General features: G+C 42.0%; 2 protein-coding genes across 8 annotated transcripts; one reads left to right on the top strand and one right to left on the bottom strand.

Moving 5' to 3' along the window:
• Positions 1-159: 159 nt before the first annotated feature.
• Positions 160-11,178, bottom strand: UROS (uroporphyrinogen III synthase). 6 transcript variants are annotated; one of them, XM_066190735.1, is made up of 11 exons: positions 11,145-11,178; positions 10,493-10,617; positions 9,527-9,616; positions 8,701-8,784; positions 8,246-8,342; positions 6,993-7,067; positions 6,394-6,468; positions 3,859-3,942; positions 3,484-3,569; positions 2,811-2,909; positions 160-1,461 (listed from the first exon to the last, which is right to left on the bottom strand). In XM_066190735.1, the coding sequence occupies exons 3-11, from the start codon at positions 9,587-9,589 to the stop codon at positions 1,315-1,317; spliced, it is 810 nt and encodes a 269-aa protein (XP_066046832.1). In that variant the 5' UTR covers positions 9,590-9,616; positions 10,493-10,617; positions 11,145-11,178; the 3' UTR covers positions 160-1,314. The 6 variants fall into 6 exon arrangements, with proteins under 6 accessions (XP_066046832.1, XP_066046831.1, XP_066046833.1 ...); XM_066190734.1 differs by having other exon boundaries at positions 10,928-11,169; XM_066190736.1 differs by lacking the exon at positions 11,145-11,178 and adding an exon at positions 11,082-11,138.
• Positions 11,179-11,196: 18 nt separating this feature from the next.
• BCCIP (BRCA2 and CDKN1A interacting protein) lies at positions 11,197-19,058 on the top strand. Of its 2 annotated transcripts, none has more exons than XM_066190732.1 (7): positions 11,197-11,505; positions 13,039-13,113; positions 13,605-13,685; positions 14,405-14,500; positions 14,955-15,172; positions 16,376-16,553; positions 18,691-19,058. In XM_066190732.1, the coding sequence occupies exons 1-7, from the start codon at positions 11,377-11,379 to the stop codon at positions 18,859-18,861; spliced, it is 948 nt and encodes a 315-aa protein (XP_066046829.1). In that variant the 5' UTR covers positions 11,197-11,376; the 3' UTR covers positions 18,862-19,058. The 2 variants fall into 2 exon arrangements, with proteins under 2 accessions (XP_066046829.1, XP_066046830.1); XM_066190733.1 differs by having other exon boundaries at positions 11,199-11,505; positions 14,985-15,172.
• The last annotated feature ends 82 nt before the right edge of the window (positions 19,059-19,140 follow it).

Below are 19,140 nucleotides of genomic sequence, written 5' to 3'. Positions count from 1 at the left end.
CTGTAAACTCCAGTCTAACACTGAGTGGGGTGTTACCTCAGCATGTGAAAACTCTGGGGTTTTTTGCTAACATGTATTATTTGAAGATAAAATTTTCCTGAATGTAACATCTGATGTCCCAATGTTCTTCTACAAATAAATGTGATTCATTATTGCATAACAACAGTATAAACCACTTTATGTAAAGGTACAAATGAGTTTTACATGCATTCATGTGGAACTAGATGAGCTTTTTAAAGTCCCTTCCAACCTATCCTGGGATTCTGTGATCTCCCCTCCTGAGGTTCCATTTCACCCTGGGAAAGGGAAGTGTTTCATAGGGCAAACCCTCATCCTGCTGTGCCCTGTGTGACTGATGCACCCACACTGGAATTATTCAGTGTATAGGACCAGAACTGGGCTCAGGTTCCCCCTTGTTCCAGGTGTGGAGCCTCTCACAGGGATCCTCAGACTTCACCTGGACTGTGCAGCAAACGAGGGTTTCTGTTATTGCAGGGACCTCAGCACTGTGCTAACAACACAAATGACTTTCAGGAGGATTATAAATGAGTATATTATGATTCAAATCTCCTGTGAAGCCCCTGGCATTAGCTGGAGGGAGCTTTAGTGCTAAACAGGATTATTTTTTCCCCTTACAGAGATAAACAATTAAAGCATAAACCACATCCAAAACAGACAACTCTAACACCATTATTAACTCTGATAAGCCAGTTTATTTCCCTGTTAATAAATCCTCCTTCCTCACAGGAACAGAAAGCAAAAGCTCATTTTTAAGACCCTGTCAGGGTAACAAGGGGCAACAGCTGCCCTGAATTAGCCCCACACACAGAGCAACTTCACTGCAAGAATTCTCCTGTTCCGCTAAGATTCTACAATTACCATTTTTACACAAACATCTGAAAAGCAGAACAACAAACAAGTTTACAAAAGAAAATACTTCATTGGAATATGGGGTTTTTTCTCCACAAAAGAACATGTGCAAGTAAAACTGATCATATAGAGCAACTCAAACCTGAGCTATGTGCTGGGGGATACCTGAGGTGAGTGAGGTGTGGGATTGATTCCAGTGTCTCAGTGTTCAGAGCTGCCTTTCAAGGATAAAATATTCTTGAATATTCACAGGAGGAAGGGGAACAGCTGGATGCTTTAAGGATGCTGGACAGATTCCAGATTTCTTAAGATATCTAGATGCAACCTTCTCACACCCATCCCTGACCAGGACAGTGCTTCATAATCCCAAAAAACCCCCACTTTTCTTGTAGGACAACAGGTCTGCGAATTAGAAACGGCCTGGTGGAGCCCGTGCTGGGGCTGTCAGTGGGGCACGGGGCAGTTGTGTGGCTGCAGGGCTCTGTGGAGGGCAGCAGCCAGGCCCTGGGCCGTGGGGCTCTCTGCAGTGCAGCTCACGGCGATCCCGGCGCCCTGCAGCGCCTCTGCTGTGCTGGGGCCGATGGCAGCGAACTGCAGGGACAACATTGCCACTGTCACTGCTCCAGGGTAATAGATGTGACAGAGTAACTCGTGCAAAAGAACTAAAAACGACAGCATTGGTGTGACCAAATAATAAAATTAATGAAATAAAGCAAATAAAAAACGACAGCGTTCGTATAAACCAAAGCCGGCGACGGGGAAACAAGCGGTTGGCATCAGGTGATAAGGGAAGGGAAATGCAGATACCAAAGCAAGGAGAAGCTGTCTCCAAAAAAAATGTTGATTCCAAAGGATTTCTTCGTCTGACAAGGCCCCAGTGAGATGCAATCGATAGGCACTTATGATAATATTCGTCACCAAAAATGTTTATTCCCGAACAGAATCCCAGCAAGGAAATTAATTATTATTCCCCCAGTCTGGGAAACTTTTTGTCAGACCGGCAGCAAGAAAAGAAAAATAAACGACTATGCTAAAAAGAGAAGAGCAACAGAGGAGCGAGAAGACCCCCCTGCTCAGCCAGAAAAAGGTCTAAAACAGAACCCTGGGAAAGCAGGAGTGTGAACCACGGGGATTTGGAGCGATGGAGTTCAAATCTGGTTCACCTGGCTCGGCACTGTGCTGCTTGTGGCTTTTCCAAAGCTTATACTTTGATTATTTAATAAATTCTCTTCAATTGTTAAATTGGCTGATTCGTTTGTAACATCAGGAACAGCACCTGCACTCACCTCTGGGTCCTCCCAGCCATCAACTCCCCCAGCCCAGCCTCCTCGGCAGCACTGAGCAGCTCAGGCTGAAGATTTGCAGCATTAAAAGCCACCCATCAATGCAGCTACTTAGCAGTGACTCAGGGAAGATGAGTATTTATCTTGCCATTACAAACACTGAAAGCTCTGAGTCCCGTGGAACAGGGGAAAGTGAGAGGAATTTTAATCGGCTGCAGCCTGGTGCAAGCAACAGCTCCTCACACCATCACGTCACAAAGAGAAAATGAAGTCTGGCCCAATGGAGATGGGGGAAATGGGTTGGGGAAATCATTCCAGGTGAAAACAATTGGTGGAAACAATTTCTTTTTTAAAATCCAACCAAGGCCAGGCTGGATGGGGCTTGGAGCAACCTGGTGTAGCGGAAGGTGTCCCTGCCCATGGCAAGGGGTGGAACAAGATGGATTTTAAGGTCCCTTCCAACCCAAACCATTCAGGGATTCTATAATTCTATATAATAACATTTGCATTTGCTATAAGCTGGGGTTTTCTTCAGAGAAATAAACACAAACCAGAGAGAAAATCAAGGTTTGCAGTGGTTGTAACACCCTTTCTACCTAATTTGCTCACCCCAAATTTACTGCCTTTTGTATCCCAACCGTTTTTAAGAGAAGATACCTTGACTTGGTTGATCAAATCCCCTGAGAGCTTCTGGATGTGCTGGAGGCAGAATCTGACCCCGGACGGGCTGAAGAAGGCGACGCTGGCAGGGATTCCCTGGGGGAAAGGAGCAGAGGTTGGCACAGCCCCCTCCTGCAGCAGTGTCCCACTGCCCTGGGACACGGTGACAGCACACAGGGAATGGCTTCCCACTGCCTGAGGGCAGGGATGGATGGGATTTGGGGCAGGAATTGTTCCCTGTGAGGGTGGGCAGGCCCTGGCACAGGGTGCCCAGAGCAGCTGTGGCTGCCCCTGGATCCCTGGAAGTGCCCAAGGCCAGGTTGGAGCAGCCTGGGACAGTGGAAGGTGTCCCTGCCCATGGCAGGAGAGGAACAGGATGGGATTTAAGTTCCCTTCCCGCCCAAACCATTCCATGATTCTGTAATTCTACAACGGAGGCTCCTAAAATGAAAAAATGAGAAAGCCAATCTCGAAAAATCAAAAGCAGCGATTACTTTTACACAAACTACATAGGGCAGAATACTCCTGGATTCTGATTTGTGACACACAGCAAAGATCCCAGTGGTATTTCAGTTACATTTCAGTGACATTACTTCAAAAAAAAAGGAATATTCTGGGAGGCACTGTCACCTGCCCCAGCAAATCCCAAACTACATCAAGTGTTCAGTACCTGTTGGGAGAAGTAACTGCTCAAAGATTCCTGCAGATCAGGGTGTTGGGTTGTTTGATAAACAGTGAGGCTTTCCAGGGCTATGCCTGCAAGCAGGATATGCAGTCATAATTCATTCATTCATTCATTTCTATTATTTCAATTAACATCCTAATTGCACTTAAGTGTAACTATTTGAGGCTGAAAAGACACATCAAAGTTCTGTGAAGGATTTGTCCCAGAACTGTGGGCAGCCATCCAAGCTCCCAGGGTTTAACTCCCCCATCCTCTCCCCAGCAAGTTCCACTTTTACTTCTTCCAATTTGCTTCACAAGCTTTAGATCCAACTTTTCTCATCACTGACTAATTAAAACGGGTCTCCAGGGGAAGTTCAACCTTTTTTTCTAAGTGCTGTAGGAAGTACTTCTCTTTTCAGGGCTCCACAAGGAAATAGGAGAGCTGAGGAATTGGGTTTCTCTCCTGTAAACACAAACAAGAACTTTAATTAACTCAGGTCTGTATTAAAGAGTAAATGTGATTTAATACATTTGAAAAGTATCAAATGCTGATTTATCAAATGCCTCACCACAGACACAGCTCTAAGGTAACTGAAAACATCTGCAGCCTCAGTTCACAGGACAGAGGTTACTTAGCAGGAACATTAAAAATATTCCATAACTAGAATATGAATATTGCCTAAAAAAAGATAACTTCCTTTGTAGAAGGGCAAGGGGAATAGAAAGGCACTTTATCTCCTCCTCAACACAACCTGCCTCAATTGGATATTTAAAATCTGTCCCACTCAATAAATGACAGAGCTCTCTACAATAGAATACTCAGGCAGACAAAGAAAAGGACAATACTGTGCTGAAAAGTTTTGGTCTATCTGCAATTCCATTTTCTTAATTCCCCCAAGGAAAAAGGATTCTGGTTGCACTGCTGGGGTGGGAGTGGATATCCTCACTTGCTTCTGTCAAATGAGGAATTTAACATCAGACTTGCTTTGCACAGGTTTTGCCTTTTCTGTAAATAAGAAACACAGGGGAAATTTTCAAGATGAAATTCTACACAGATCGATACAGCTTTGCACTCAGCTTTCCAAAGAAATGGAATTATTTTATTACTAATTCAGATTTGTTAATACATTTTTAAGAGACAATTACTACAGAAAAAGTGTCGGAAGGAGGTTGTTGGTTTATGCATGCAGACATTCTTCAAGGATAAAAACCAACCAACCAAACAAACAAAACAAAACAAAGGCAGCAGAGTGAAAATCAAATGGAAAGATCCTTGTAGGAGTCAGCCCAGACACACCTGAGTGTCCTGACTGCACACCAGAGGTTTTATGAGAAACCACAGATATTCTTCAATTAAAATTAAAAATTAGAGGAAGAACAAACTCGGCTCAGAATGTAAAAAAGAGTTTTAAATTAAATCAAATTGGATTGTTCCAGCATCAATTCTCCTGCAAACCAGGCCAGTTATTTGAAATGTCAGTGTGGTACCTGTAAACAAACACTGATTGTTCTGGCACAGAAAAATTCCTTGGTAGGCCTGAACACCACAACAAGGACTGGGATCTCCTGCTTCTGTAGCCAAATATTTGCCTTGAGGAGAGTAAAGGCAGAGAGCCTGGGAGTAAATTCCTTTATTTCCCAATCCCTTAAATTGAATTGGGTACCAAAGCATAAAAAAAACCTCATTATTTCAGCTTTTATTTTCATTCTGGCAATAACCTCTCATGATACAAGAAATTCGGAGCTGCTCTTTTCATTTACTTACGCACGAACAAAAATGAATTTATACCTAATAAACATGAGATAATTTAATCTGTACTTCCAAGGTTGTTATAAAGCAGCTGAGAGTATTTAAATATGCACAGCCCAATAAATAAATCCTGGAGGGTATTTCTATGTCTTAACAACAAACAGGCTCCAGTGACTGAAATTCACTGCTTGGTGAATTTTTTTCACCTTCACACAACACAATAAACAGGTATTTTATTCTCTTGCCTTTCTGCTTGAAAAAAAAAAAAATCCCTGGCAAATATTAATTCATTGCCAGAAGTAGATTTTCCAGCACTATAAAATCAGCTGAAACCTTTCTTTGCTTTAATACATCTGCTGAAGAGGGGAGATGGGTCATTCTTCACTTATGACACATTCCTGTTGTATTCTTAATTTCCAGAATTTACTGGTTGATCTTGTGTTGGCAACTCTCATTATTATCATTAAATATTCCCTAGAGCTGAAGTATTTTATTCGCCAGTGAATTAGAGAGCACTGTGCCCAGCAAAAACAATCCCTTCCAGCTCCCATCCCATTTTTCTTTTCTGCTACTGGGCAGAGATTTATAGGGAAGAGAAAGAAGATTTATAGGGAAAAGAAAGAAAATTTATAGGGAAAAGAAGATTTTTCTGAGGCTTTGCTCAGAAAAATCTTCCTTATTGCTACTGGAAATTTTAACAAATTAGAGTAAAAACAGATAGATGCAAACAGACTTTAAAAATTCCCCAATAATCTGATAAAAGCTTGAGAAGCATGACAGGTTTAACCATAACAAAATGGTTGAACAAAACTTAAAGCATCACTTTAATTTCTTCAAAATCACTCAGCTTTGGTGCTGAAAACCAGATCCCTCTGAAACCACAGGGCAATTCTGGGGAAAGTCACCAGCATTTAAATCTTCTGATTTAGCAGCAATTTCCAACCATTACAGCTCTGATCTTCCAGTAAAAATAAACTTTTTCCTGCTGGCTCACATAGTATTTATTAACTAATTAGAGGGTCTAAGATGACTTGTAAATTAATATCTTGTATGTGCATTTTGAAGTAATTTTGCCTCACTGTGCACTTGATTTTACCTGAAGGAAATTCTGAAATGATGGAAGGGACATTACCTTAATTTAACTCCAACATTTTAGCCACTTACTTGAGCAAATATATTCAGCTAATTTCTCAGCATTTCCAGCCTCTTCTCCTTGTGGAATAAGACCAATTTCTTCCACTACAACCAAAAGCAACAAAGAAAAAAAAAAAAAAACAAACAACAAAAAACAACTAAAAAACCCATGGAAAACAGTGAGAACAATTCAGATTTCCTGTCCCAGAACCCTGGGATGGAAAGGGAGGCACAGCTTGACCCAAGCACACACAAATAATTTGTGCAATATTTTGTGCACTATCTCCATCAGGTTAGAACCCCTTTCACCCCATTTCATCTCCAAAGGCAAGGACAAAACCACATTCAAATCAAGAACAAAGGGTTTTTTCCTGTTCTGACCCAGTTTTTCAAGCAGTGACCATCACATTACAACACAAGGAGCAGAAATCCAGAGGCTGGATTACGTCCATGGATATCCTTGGCTGGATAATTCTGATGTTTATACCATTACCTCTCTTCCAAATTATCCAGTTCTAAAACTTAAATTGTTTTTTTCTCAGCACCCTTGAACAGCAGCCCCTCCTCCAAAAATTGTACTTACAGGGCCAGATTTAGCCAATTTTGTTTTTTTTTAAACCCCAGCTTACCTAAAGAAGCTGTAGCTTTTCCTACCACATATGTTGGTTTGATATTCCACATTTGTTTAAGAGATTTTGACCAGGCTGAAAAACATTAAATTACACTAAATTAAATGAAATTTAAGCACATGGCAACAGGATGTGAATGCTAAACGACTATTTGGACTTCTGTTTAATCCACAAACACAGCAAAATGATAATAATAATAATAATTAAAACTCCACGACACATTCAGCAGAGCCGGATGTACAAATGTTCATGGATCAAAAAGAGATACACCAAGGTTTTTTTACTGTCTTGTTTTAACCAGAGCAGCCCAGGACACTGAGTCTTTTTCTGGGACTCCTGAGGGTGAAAAAAGAAATACAAACTACAACAGTAAAAATAAAAAAAATCACAAGGAAAAAAACCCAAGAATTTATTGCCTTTGAGAGGAACCCAAATAGGAGCTACAGACTCATTTTTATGATGAAAATATCTATTTTCCATAAATCCTAATCAAGATCAGGGATGAAATTTTGAGAAGAGATGACTTTTGACCTAAAATCTTAATATGTTGTCCTGTGCTGCCGCAAATGCTACAATAAGCCGAGGGTCTCAGTGCATTTACTGCTTACTCAAGGGTGTAACCTTACTCACAGCCCAAAATGGAGCAGAACCATGCCAGAACCACCCAACAGAAGAATTTGGAAGAGTTTACAAAGATTTGACATTTCATTGTGATGGGTTTTTTCTATTTAGCAGGATTCTTCCTCACTCCTCACCTGTTGGCTTTCATCCATCAGCACTCCTTCAGTATTTTTTAGCTAATAATTAATTCACTTGAGAAATTTCCTTTTAAAGACAGAGAACTTCCCTTTCTCTGCAGCATTTCACAGGAATTACACAGGCACAGGAGTAAAGGCCGGTTTTTCTGAGATGATCATCTCCTCAAGGGAAGAAAGCAGTCAGCAAGCAAACCAGGCACTGCAGCAAAATATTCCTCATGCATGAGAGAAGCAGAGCTGGCAAAGCTCTCACTAATTAGGAATTTGCACCAAAAGCTCCTTGTTTTCATTTTTAAGTGTGGAAAACACAACCCTTAAAAGCTCAGTGTAGCATGAGCCCTTTATGATGTTAAAAGAACTATGAAATTCAGGGTTGTTTTTTTTTTTTAAAATCATGCTCCAAATATCTACTGGTGGGTGAAATAAAATTCAATCAAATCCAAACTTCACAAGATGCTGAAAGAAAAAGACCAAGGAATATCAGGATGGAGTTACCTTCATTTTTACTCTTCTCTTTTAAGCATATCTTGACAGCTTCTAGTGCTCTTGGGCTGGTAAAAACAAGGCCTCCATAGCTCTCTGGATGGGAAAGCTATTTAGAAACAGTCAATTTAAAAAGTTTTTTAAAAAATTAATTAGTAAATTAATTTAAAATATCCGTTGATCAATCATTTATAACCTTGTAACAAACAGAACAGCTTCAATAACTGCCTGAAATGCCCCAATACTTGTGACAATTTAGGGTCACACAATTTCAATGTGAATTTTGCCTGAGCAATTTAAGTCTTTTACAAGGAGGGGCAAGGTCCTTGCTGCTACTCACGAAATTTTGCTGTACAAAGCTGGTTTGTGGGAACACAAAAACAGGTACCACACAGAGAATGATTCAACATGATCTTGGCAACCAAATCCTGTTGGAAGTAAGACCACTGAGAGAATTTCAAACTTACCTTGTCAAATAAGCTGTCAAGAGAGGTGAATTCAAATGACAAAATCGGGATCAACGTTGCTTCCAAGCTGTATGATCCTAATTCCTATCAGGAAAAGGTTTGCAGCTCTTGAAATCAACTCCAAACAGCATTTTTGCTTTTTCAAAGAGCTGACTCAGTCAGCACAAGCATTTCTCTTTGCTAAGACAAGATAAAAAGGTGTTTTATTTCCTTCCCCTGGTGAGTCTAGTTTGGATTTGTTAATTATTTGATATTCCAACATTTTGTTAAACAAACAGCTGTGGGACTGTGGCCTTCTGAGGTACAGGAGACACAGCTCTGAAGTCCCAAGTGCTCACCCAGTCCTGCAAATATCCCTGTACATCTCGAATTCTGTCAATAGGTTTCTTCTAAAGAAATAATCCTCCTTTATCAGGAATTCTTACTCTGATGAGTGAGATTTACTCACACAACCAAGGGCAGTAGCAGAAGGGACCCCAGCAACAGGTAACCTCTATTTCACACCACATTCCCAGTGAAAATACAAAGAATTTCTGTAATCTTTATTCTGTCCAAATGAACGTAATTAATATTAATTAATTGAAATGAAGCTGGTTTAATATCAGCACTTTGCTGACAGCTTTACAATGAATTCAGTACATATGTCCCATAGTTAATAAAATTTTTTGCAGGAAGGGCATGTTTTCTAAGATACTTTTTCTCTTAGCATCATTTCAGATGTGCCCTCCTAACACTGATCAAGCCCCTTTTACCATTCGAAACAGCTGTATTCATATTTAATAAAGTGACACTTTTTTTTGTTTTAGTTTTCTTAACATTTACTCACTTCAATATATGGATCTGGTCCTGAATCTTTGTCTTTGGGCTCCTTCAGCAGCAGGACCTTCATTGTTCACCAAGGCAGCACAGCAGAACCCTGAAATACAAGAATGGAATTTATCTAAATTAGATCTAGAGGACTTTTCGACTGGAACAGTGACTTTAACAGCTCCAAGAACTGGGTTGCTACCAGTTGTACTGCTCCTTAGACAATGAGTAAGCAGTTATTGTGCATTCTCCAGGCAGGAACACCCACCCTGATAAGGGCAGAAAATAACATGCTGCCTTTAGATAACGCTGCTTAAGGAAGAGGCTCTAATGAAACTCATCAAGGAGAACACATTTTAAAGTATATTTTGTAAAAGCAGTAACAGGACCTACAATGCCAGAACATTCTGCATTGAATAATTGTCTATCTATAAAAAAGTTATTTATTCTACTAATTTCCACGCTAGTTTTCATCCTCTGCTCATCAAAACGAGTATGCAAAGATAGTGATTTAATTTATGTGTCTATATGCAGACATTTATACACCTATAACATCATAGATAATATTCATATGCCTTCTCTGATATTCTAGGAAAGAAGGCAGGACTGAAAACACCTATTCTGCCGTAAAAATGGAAGGCGATACTTCTCAGTTCCTTACAAGCTTCGGTGCTAAATTCAAAGTTACAAACCCTAAGGAAATACACGAAGAATACAACCAGAAATCCACTCTCTTAGTGCACGTTTACCCCAGTTCCCAGTGTGGTATTCTCCTGATAGGTCACACACATCGGAAAATTCGTCTTCCTCTAAACTCTTTCCCTGGATGTCAGAATTCAAATTTTGGCAATGACCTAACTGCGCCCGGAGCAAACACAGCTTACAAAACAAAACAAAACAAACAAAAAAGCCAAACCCAAACAAACAAAACAAAACCCACAGATGCGTCTGACGCTTTAAAGGCAACATGAACATTTGAACCTACTTGAAGCTGGAATTTATAAAGCTGGAATTCCATCCCAAGGCTCCGTGCCTTGCATTTCTTCTGGCTGCCAACACCGAGTGCCCAGTGCTCTCCTTCCCACGGCCTCATTAACACTCACCTTTCTCCTTTAATTAGACACGAAGTGTTAAATGGAACACGTTCCGCGTAACTGAGGCGTGATTATTAATGACCATTTCTTCAGTGCTTAGGATATTTCAACGCGTTTTTTTCCCTGTTTGGCGTTTTTTATTGAGACCGGAATCAGGTTGTGCTTACTGCGCTCTCCCTGTGACCCTTTTCCGCCGGTTTGTCTGGAATTATCCAGGGAATTCGCTTCGGGGGAAGCCGGGACACAATTTCTAGAGCAAGCAGCGGGCGCCTGACTCCCGGTTTAATCGGCGATTTTTACTAACGAGTTGGCCGGTTTTTACTTACAGCAGTTTTTGCTAATGCCGGAGATGCTCAGGACGCTGTGTTCCTTTTAAAGCACACAACGCCAGGATGGCTGAGGGTGGAAAACCCTCCGGGATCATCGAGCCCCAGCTGTGCCCGATCCCCACCGCGTCCCCAGCCCTGCGTGCCACCCGACCTTCCCGCAGGGACGGGGACTCCAAACCCGCCCGGGCAGCCCGATTTAATCCCTGACACCCACTCCCGGCAAGGGATTCCCTTCGCAAGGAAGTGACAGCAGCAGCGCAGAGAGGAAATCCGGGTTTTACGGGCACGGGGGCGGTGCGGCCCTCGCCTCCCCTTCCACGCTGCCCGGCCGCCCGGGCCCCGGCACACGCACCCAGCGCTGCCCGCCGCTCGCTGTCGCGACATTCGGCGACAATCGGCGATAACCCGCGACTCGCAGCGCCCCGGCCACGGCGCCGAGCCGTGCCATGGCCACGCCGGCCAAGCGGCGGGCGCGGGGCCCCGCCGGGGAGCAGAGCTCCCACAGCGGCTCCAGCAGCTCCCAGGGCTCCCGCAGCAGCTCCGAGGGCTCCGACTCGGACGAGCCCATCGAGGAGGTGAGCGGGACCGGCGCACAGGGCCCCGCCATGGATGGGGTTGTCACGGGATGTTGGGAACGGGGTTTGTGCTCCTGAGGAGAGCGGGACCGGCCCACAGGGCCCCGCCATGGATGGGGTTGTCACGGGATGTTGGGAACGGGGTTTGTGCTCCTGAGGAGAGCGGGACCGGCCCACAGGGCTCCGGCATGGATGGGGTTGTCACGGGATGTTGGGAACGGGGTTTGTGCCTTTGAGGAGAGCGGGACGGGTCCCACAGGGCTCCTTCATGTGTGGCATTGTCGAGGATGTTCGCGAAGGGGTTTGTGCCCCGGTGGGGCCCCGGCCAGGTTCGTGTCCTGTGGTTCCCTGGGGGTCGGAGATCCAAAGTGTGTTCGCTGCGTTGTTGTTGAAAATTCTTAAATTTTTAAACGCTTTTTCAAGTGTCGGGGTCCCCGAGGGCTCAGCTCCGGCCCTTGGCGTGTCCGCTCAGGTGTGCGGCTGGAGGGCGGCTGCTTGGAAATGGTGCTGTCGGCACAGAGCAGTAGCTCTTGTATTACATTTATATTAGTTTGCTCTCTTTTAGTATAGAATCCCAGAACAGTTTAGTTTGGAAAGGGCGTTAAAGCCCATCCAGTGCCACCCCCTGCCATTCCACGATCCCAGGGTTCTCCAAGCCCTGTCCAGCCTGGCCTTGGACACTTCCAGGGCCAACCAGTGCCAGTGTCTCCTGAATTTTATTGCCTCCCAAGGGCTTGTTTGCGTGTTTTCTACATTACAAGCGGGTCTTTAACACTGTTTTTCCAGCGGACAGCAAAGGCCATGGCCTCGATGTGGGATTGGAGAGAGCTGTGAGGCTGAATGGTGGCAAAAGAAAGGCTGAGCTGTTGAGGTTACTCAGGAAGTGTTAATTGAAACTGGCAATTAATTACTTTGAATGATCTTGATCCGTGGAATAGGTAGGCAAAGTAACCTCGGCAGGTGTGACTTTTACTACTGAATACCAATAAAAGTGTTGGTAGACACAGAGCATTTGTTGTGGAAGGAGAAGCAGCAGTTCCCAGTGTGGCTGCTGCACTGCCTGGGTCTCATCATTTGCAGAGTTCCACAGTGGGGTTGGTGATGCCAGGAGGACTTGGGAAAATAGCACAAGGGTTTGGATGTAATTATCTAAATGTCTGCAGCAATCTTCACCTGTTCCTAAGGCATTTCACCCCAGTCCTGAAGTTCCCAGGGTTTGACTGTCTGGTTCAAACCTCTCTACAGGAAGAGTCTGTGGCTACAGTAATTAATTGTGAGAGTCAGATGGCAGGAGCAAAGCATTAAAGGTTTGTTCCTGACACAACTGCTGGGTCAGTTTTGAAAAGTTACTTTCACAGATGTTCTCTAAAGATGACAGGAGAAATGATAACAATTGCTGAGATAACCGCAAGGTGGAAAGAAGTTCTGTTTCTGCTGTTTGCCATTACTCATCTTCAAGTTTCTTACAGTTTAGCTTTGTTCTGTTATAACTCCTTGCCAAGTGTGTGTGATATTCTCTGTTTTACTCCACAGGAGGTGAATATTGAATTTGAAGCACATTCCATATCAGACAATGACTATAATGGGATAAAGAAGTTACTGCAGCAGGTACTGTGGCTACTTGTTAGCTTGGTCGATATGTCCATTGATAAATAATGTCTAAGGAGTTATGTAAAGACATCAGTTCATGTTCTCTGTATTGATTTATAGTTTTATATATTACTTTGCTTTCTTTATTTGATAATCCCAGAATAGTTTGGGTTGGAAGGGACCTTAAAGGCCATTCAGTGCCACTCTCTGCCATGGGCAGGGACACCTTCCACTGTCCCAGATTGCTCCAAGCTCCATCCAGCCTGGCCTTGGACACTTCCAGGGATGGAATAACCACAGCTTTCAGATCATACCAAACTCCAGAGGGTACCAGTGTGGTAATATCAGCATGTGGAAGGTGCAGGAGCAAGCACTTCAAGCAGCTGACTGTTAGTTTTTGCAATATTATAATGAAGGAAGATAGATAAAAAGCTCACTTTGTTTTGTACTAAGTGGTCCATGAGATACCCTCAGTGCCTGAAACTTAATCCTTGTTTCCTGTCTTCCAGTTGTTTCTAAAAGCTCCTGTTAACACTGCTGAATTAACTGATATATTAATACAACAGAACCATATTGGGAGTATTATCAAGGTAAGACAGGTGTTATATTTATTACTGAAGTACAACACTTTCTTTGTTGAGATGACATGATTTCTGTGTTTCAGAAGGGGATCCTGTCTGTGTTACTTGTGCTCTTCCTTGCTTTGTCTGCTTTAAGAATAATTTTTCTGTGGGAACTGAAATTTTCCATGTCTGCTTTCAAGCAAAGAAGGGATTTGTCGCATTGTTCTTGCTGGTTTCTTTTTACCTATGGAAGGCTTTTCACTCCCTGGATTTCAGTGTAGTGATGCTGAAAATGCAATGGAGAAGTTTTTTACTGTCTCCATAAGAAATGGGAGCTTGTGACTTCCCTACAAGGACACAGCTCTTTGTCCTCCTCCCTGTCAGAGCTTTATTGCTCTGTGGTTGTCAAAACACTCCAGGTTTACTTCCCTACCTTAGAAACTGAAGGGAATTGGTTTTGCTTAAGATATTGCAAATATCCCTGGGCTGAGATGCTGCTTATTAAATGTGAGCAATCAACCTTGAGTGCCTTTCAGAGGGCTCTGCTGTAGAAGATGCACGACCTGGCCCTCTCTAAAGCTGCCTCTGAGATGTTCAGTGATGCAGCAGAATTTGCAGTGTGTGTTTGTAGAGATCTCCTCGATGATTTTCATCTGCTGGTATCACCTGGAAAGAAAAACATCTTTTTGCTGCAGAGTGGAAGTAGAATGTCAACGTGAGCTGTTGCTTTTCCTTTCATTCAACAGCAAGCAGAGGTACAGGAAGACAGTAGTGGTGATGAAGAAGATGATGATGATGAAGTATTTGGTTTTATAAGCTGCTTGAACTTAACAGAAAGGAAGGTTGGTATTCCTCGGTGACATCTGGTTATAAATATTAACATCAGTAATAAATGAGATGCATCCTGTGTAAGGAGCCTGGACAGCTGCACCAGGATTTGGAATTCCACTCTGGAGGACTGGGGTGATAAAACTTGGAGTGGCTTGGCTTCTTTTGGGTGCAGTAACTTGCCGAGGGTCAAACACGAAGCAAGGACTGGAACGGAGAGTTAAAAGTGGGCCTGGTAATTCCAGGGTGAGCTGTCAGTCTCCTGTATTCCTTCCCTTTGCCGTGGGGTTGCAGTTCCTTGTTCCCATCCCTTCACAACCTTTGTTTGCCCTCAGCTTTAGAGCTGGAGAATGATTTCACAGCAATTGTGCAGAGCTTTAGAGGCTGCTGAGGGAAACTGCCACCAGGCCTGTAGAGAGTTCCCTTGAACTGACATTCAAACTTTCCTTGTGTAAATAATTGTTGTAGCAGGTGAAGAAAGCACCCTTTTGCTTGCAGGGCACTCAGTGTGCTGAGCAAATCAAAGAGCTGCTGCTGAGTCGCTGTGAGCAGAGCTGTGAGCAGCGAGTGCTGGAGCAGCTGGGACAACTCCTCAACGACAGCACGAAGCCTGTGGGGCTCATCCTGAGTGAGAGATTCATCAATGTCCCTCCACAGATCGCTCTGCCCATGCACCAGCAGCTCCAGTAAGTTCTGTTTGTGTTTTATTTTTCCCTTGCATGATGTTAAGTGGTGTTTTTTCTTCATATTTTTCAGAACTCTTAAGTATGTAGGGCTGTGTTAAGACAGTTGATGCTACAAATAGGAGTAAAGCATGAACAAAAAAAAAATACCTCATGTATGGTCATTAGTTAGTTCTTTAAATATTTTTTATATCTTTATAAAGGTACAAAACTTTCTCAAATTCTATAGAGGATATAATTTAAGTTAATAATAATAATAATATAGTAACACATGCTGTCCTACAGAAGTAGCTGTGCGTATGTTGCAGTTTTTCCTTGTATTGCCCATTATTTTCACACTGATCTAGGAAAATTTAAAAGTGAGAAGGATTTTAGCATGCTGATCATGAGCAGCTTGAGTGTTTCTGCTTCTTTGTTAATGTCTGGCTCTGGAATGGGAGATCTGGAGTGAGGGAAAAGATTAAAAGGTGAATTAGTTTTGGCTCATGTAAATATGAAGTGTTTTGATTAGTTTCAAGTCAGGAAAAAGCAGGTGAAGTGCTGGTTGATCTCTGCAATTCAGGGATTATATCAAAAGCTGGGTGAATGTAAATAAATGAATCCACTGAAACATTATTTTAGTGCCATGCTGGGAACTGAGAACAAGGAAGTTTTGTTGGATAAGGAACCAGTAACAGAATGGAGATCATCTTTTTTTCTTCTTTCGTTTTTTTGCCTTCTTTCCTCTCATGTGAGATGAGATGTCAGATTGAGGGTCACCACAAATCCAGCACTTGTCACAGCTCGAATTCAGATCTCAGCCTCTTTGTCTAAAGGTTTTGGAGTAACAACATGTTGAGCACAGGGGTGAGCAGGAGTATTTTCTGTTTCTTCAGTTACAGTTCCTCAAGGAAGTAAAAATGTGATGTGTTTTTAGGGAGAATTCCACTTAGAATCATTGCACAGACACTCTACCATGAACAGGATTTTGGGGAAAAAGAGTTATTCTGTGTGCTGTGGAAGAAAATCCATATTTTTATTGTTTAAAGTACAAATAGTATGTTTAAGTACCAGGAATGCATCTGCAAAATTGATTTTCTGAGGTGCTCATAAAAGAATAGGCTGCAATCTGAATATCCTTTACAAAACATCTATACCAATACATTATAAGGTTTACTTACATGCTTGTTTAGGATTTAAATTGTGTAAATATTTATTCCTCTTTAGGAAGGAGCTGACTGAGGCCCAGAGAACAAACAAACCCTGTGGAAAGTGCCACTATTACCTCCTTATCAGCAAGACCTTTACAGAAGCCACAAAGAGCAATTCCAAGAGGAAGGAAGGGAGAAATCAGCCAAAGGAGGAATTAATGTTTGCAAATGCAGAGGAAGAATTCTTTCATGAGGTAACACCATGATTTAATTTAAAATGCTTCTTTTTCTTTACATATCATCAACAGGAGATGTTTCAAGGGGGAGCTTTTATCAAGATGATCACAAATATTTTTTAATTAAAAATTAAATAAATAGGGTGTTTTGGAGTAGTGTTGAGAGAGGAGCAATCAGACTCTTTTCGTGTATTGATTTATCTGTTTCCTCCTGGGTCCCTGTTACTTGCAAAAAATGCTCAGAATAAAAACTCACAGAGAAGAAGTGGCTCTTGCTTCCCTTTTCTGTCTCTATTCTACTCAGGGCAAGTATATTAATAAAAAGTGGTGAAACACTGACATGAAAATATTACTTCCCATTCCCTAAGGCAACGTGGCCACACAATTCTGCTGGGCTCAAGCCAGATCAGGTGAGGGGAAAATGCAGGAAATAAAATTTGAAATGTGCTTTGAATGCAAAGAATTTTTCATGGTTTTTTTGGGCGTTTTCTTTTTGTTCCCAGAGCTTTAAGACCACTGTAGTACAATACTATTACTTTGTCAAGAGACTGTTACTTTTCATTTCTGGCAGTGCCTGCAGGGCAAAGGAATTGCACATGCATGGGGTGGTTAATGGCCAAGGTTCCTGTGTGTAATCATTCTGACACAGGCTGTGATAGGGCTGTAATTTTATTTCTTGGGAAGGAGAGAGATGGAAGTGGGGGAATTCACTGGTAGCTGCAGGGAATTGTGTTGTAGCCTCTGTGCAGCAGCAAGTTGGGGATTTTGTTTTTGTGTTCCTGCCACAGCAGCTGAAACAGCTGAAGCTGAACTCTGTAAAATGTTATTGAGAAGCTGCTGGGGAGGAGCCTGTGATGCTCATGGGTGTTCTGTTCTAGAAGGCCCATTTTGTATTTATTTATCTCAGCTTTGTTATTTATCAAAGGCTAATTGTGTGCTTTCATCTGAACTCCAGTAATTCTCAGCTCAAAAGGATAGACTCCAACTGAGCGTGTTTTTCTTTTTAACAGTCTTCCTTCTCAGTGTTTAAAAAAAAATTCATTTCAAACATTATGTAGGGTATTAAATTAAATGTCTCTCTGTACTTAATAATGTGTGTGTGTTAAATTAGTGCTGAGTGTCTGTCCTCCCTGATCACACATAATGTTAATTAGGTTGCCATAAAATAGCATTAAATGTGGTGAGGCACTTGGAGCCATATCAAACTGAGAGAAGCCTTTTCCTGCACTTGGCACTGCCCTGGGCTGTCTTCTGTTCCTTAAAATTATAACCAGGAAATCTATTATAACCAGACTTGGAATTGATTAGAGGAGCTCAAATTGTTCTTGAGCAAAGCCGCTCAGTGAATGTGGCTCAGTGAATTCACCAAAATGAGGTTTAAAGCCTTGATACATTGTTAGTGGGAAACAAACCTAAAAGGAGAGTGGATCTTCATTTTCCCCCAAAGGGGAGGAATCAGGTGAGTTTTGCTACTTGATGGTTCAGCTCAGAGTTCTCAGTCTGACTTGTGTGGGAACTGGAAACATGCATGAGGTTGTTTTTCTTGTCCATCAGGAATTTTGTCTAGGAAAGCTGATGGAAAGGGACTTTCTGTATGGGCTTTACATCCCTGAAAAGAAATAATGCACCTTCTAGACACCTGCCTGTTTGGAGAAGCATAAATAGATCTGGAGTTGTTGCTCCAGCCATCTGGAACCTTTCCAAGAGCTTTATGAATTTCTCCTCAGGATTCATATTGCTGCCCATCCCCTTTGTACTTAATTTCTACTCATATTCTTACAGATTTCTTACTTTTTAGGATTCTGGGCAGTTTTAAGAGTAGGTCCTGAAAGCAGCAGAGCCTCAGGACGTTGACTTATTTTTTTTTTTTCCCTTCCTCCTAGGTTGTTTCTCTGATCCCAAACTATAATAGTAGCAATCACTATAGAATTTAATATGAATGATATGAATTATGTGAAAAGAAAATTGTTTAAAACACTTTAAATAGTAAATTTTTTGGTTGTTCTTTTTGGTGGACACTTCAGAGGGGAAAAAAATACTCCTTAATAAGCATGGGCATAAGAGGTTCATTATTTTCACTTTGTTTAGATGAGGTATTATTATCTTCATGCTAATTAAACATTTTAATCTGAATCCTTTTGTTCCTGTTGTTTAGAAAGCTCTTCTGAAATTCAACTACTCTGTCCAAGAGGAAAGTGACACCTGTCTGGGTGGCAGATGGTCCTTTGATGATGTACCAATGAAGCCTCTGAGGACAGTCATTGTAGTTCCAGCTGATAAAATTCATGGAATTATGGATAAACTCAAAGATTATCTCTCACTCTGAGCTTCCCTACAAACACCAGGTTTTTGCGGAGCAGCCACGCAGGACTGTGACCTCACAATATTTGCGGAACTGCTGTCGACTCAACGGTTTTGTGCAACCAAAAATATCCACCAAAGGAATATTTTTTAAATATTGCATCTTATTTTGCTATGATATCATCGTGAAGCAGTCAATAAAAACCCAGTGTCAAAAGAAAACCTGAATATCTGCTCAGTGTATTTTTAACCAAAGCTAAATCACGTGGTTTTGTTCCAAAATAATGCATGCAAGTCCTTTTGT

The sequence above is a fragment of the Chamaea fasciata genome, unplaced genomic scaffold (assembly GCF_029207755.1).
Source record: "Chamaea fasciata isolate MVZ Bird 193981 ecotype frontalis unplaced genomic scaffold, bChaFas1.0.hap1 SCAF_9, whole genome shotgun sequence".
Lineage (NCBI taxonomy): Eukaryota > Metazoa > Chordata > Aves > Passeriformes > Sylviidae > Chamaea > Chamaea fasciata.
The sequence above is the reverse complement of the archived record's forward strand: the minus strand, read 5'-3'. Positions and strand labels throughout refer to the sequence as shown.

Bases quoted from the DNA above. Each gene is read 5' to 3' on its own strand.
- UROS (XM_066190735.1), bottom strand. From the start codon at position 9,589: ATGAAGGTCCTGCTGCTGAAGGAGCCCAAAGACAAAGATTCAGGACCA. The intron at 8,343-8,700 runs GTAAGTTTGAAA...GTTTCTAAATAG, and splicing joins TTGACAGCTTATTTGACAAG to CTTTCCCATCCAGAGAGCTA. The intron at 1,462-2,810 runs GTATCTTCTCTT...TTGTCCCTGCAG, and splicing joins ATTTGATCAACCAAGTCAAG to TTCGCTGCCATCGGCCCCAG.
- BCCIP (XM_066190732.1), top strand. From the start codon at position 11,377: ATGGCCACGCCGGCCAAGCGGCGGGCGCGGGGCCCCGCCGGGGAGCAG. The intron at 15,173-16,375 runs GTAAGTTCTGTT...ATTCCTCTTTAG, and splicing joins CCCATGCACCAGCAGCTCCA to GAAGGAGCTGACTGAGGCCC. The intron at 16,554-18,690 runs GTAACACCATGA...CCTGTTGTTTAG, and splicing joins AGGAAGAATTCTTTCATGAG to AAAGCTCTTCTGAAATTCAA.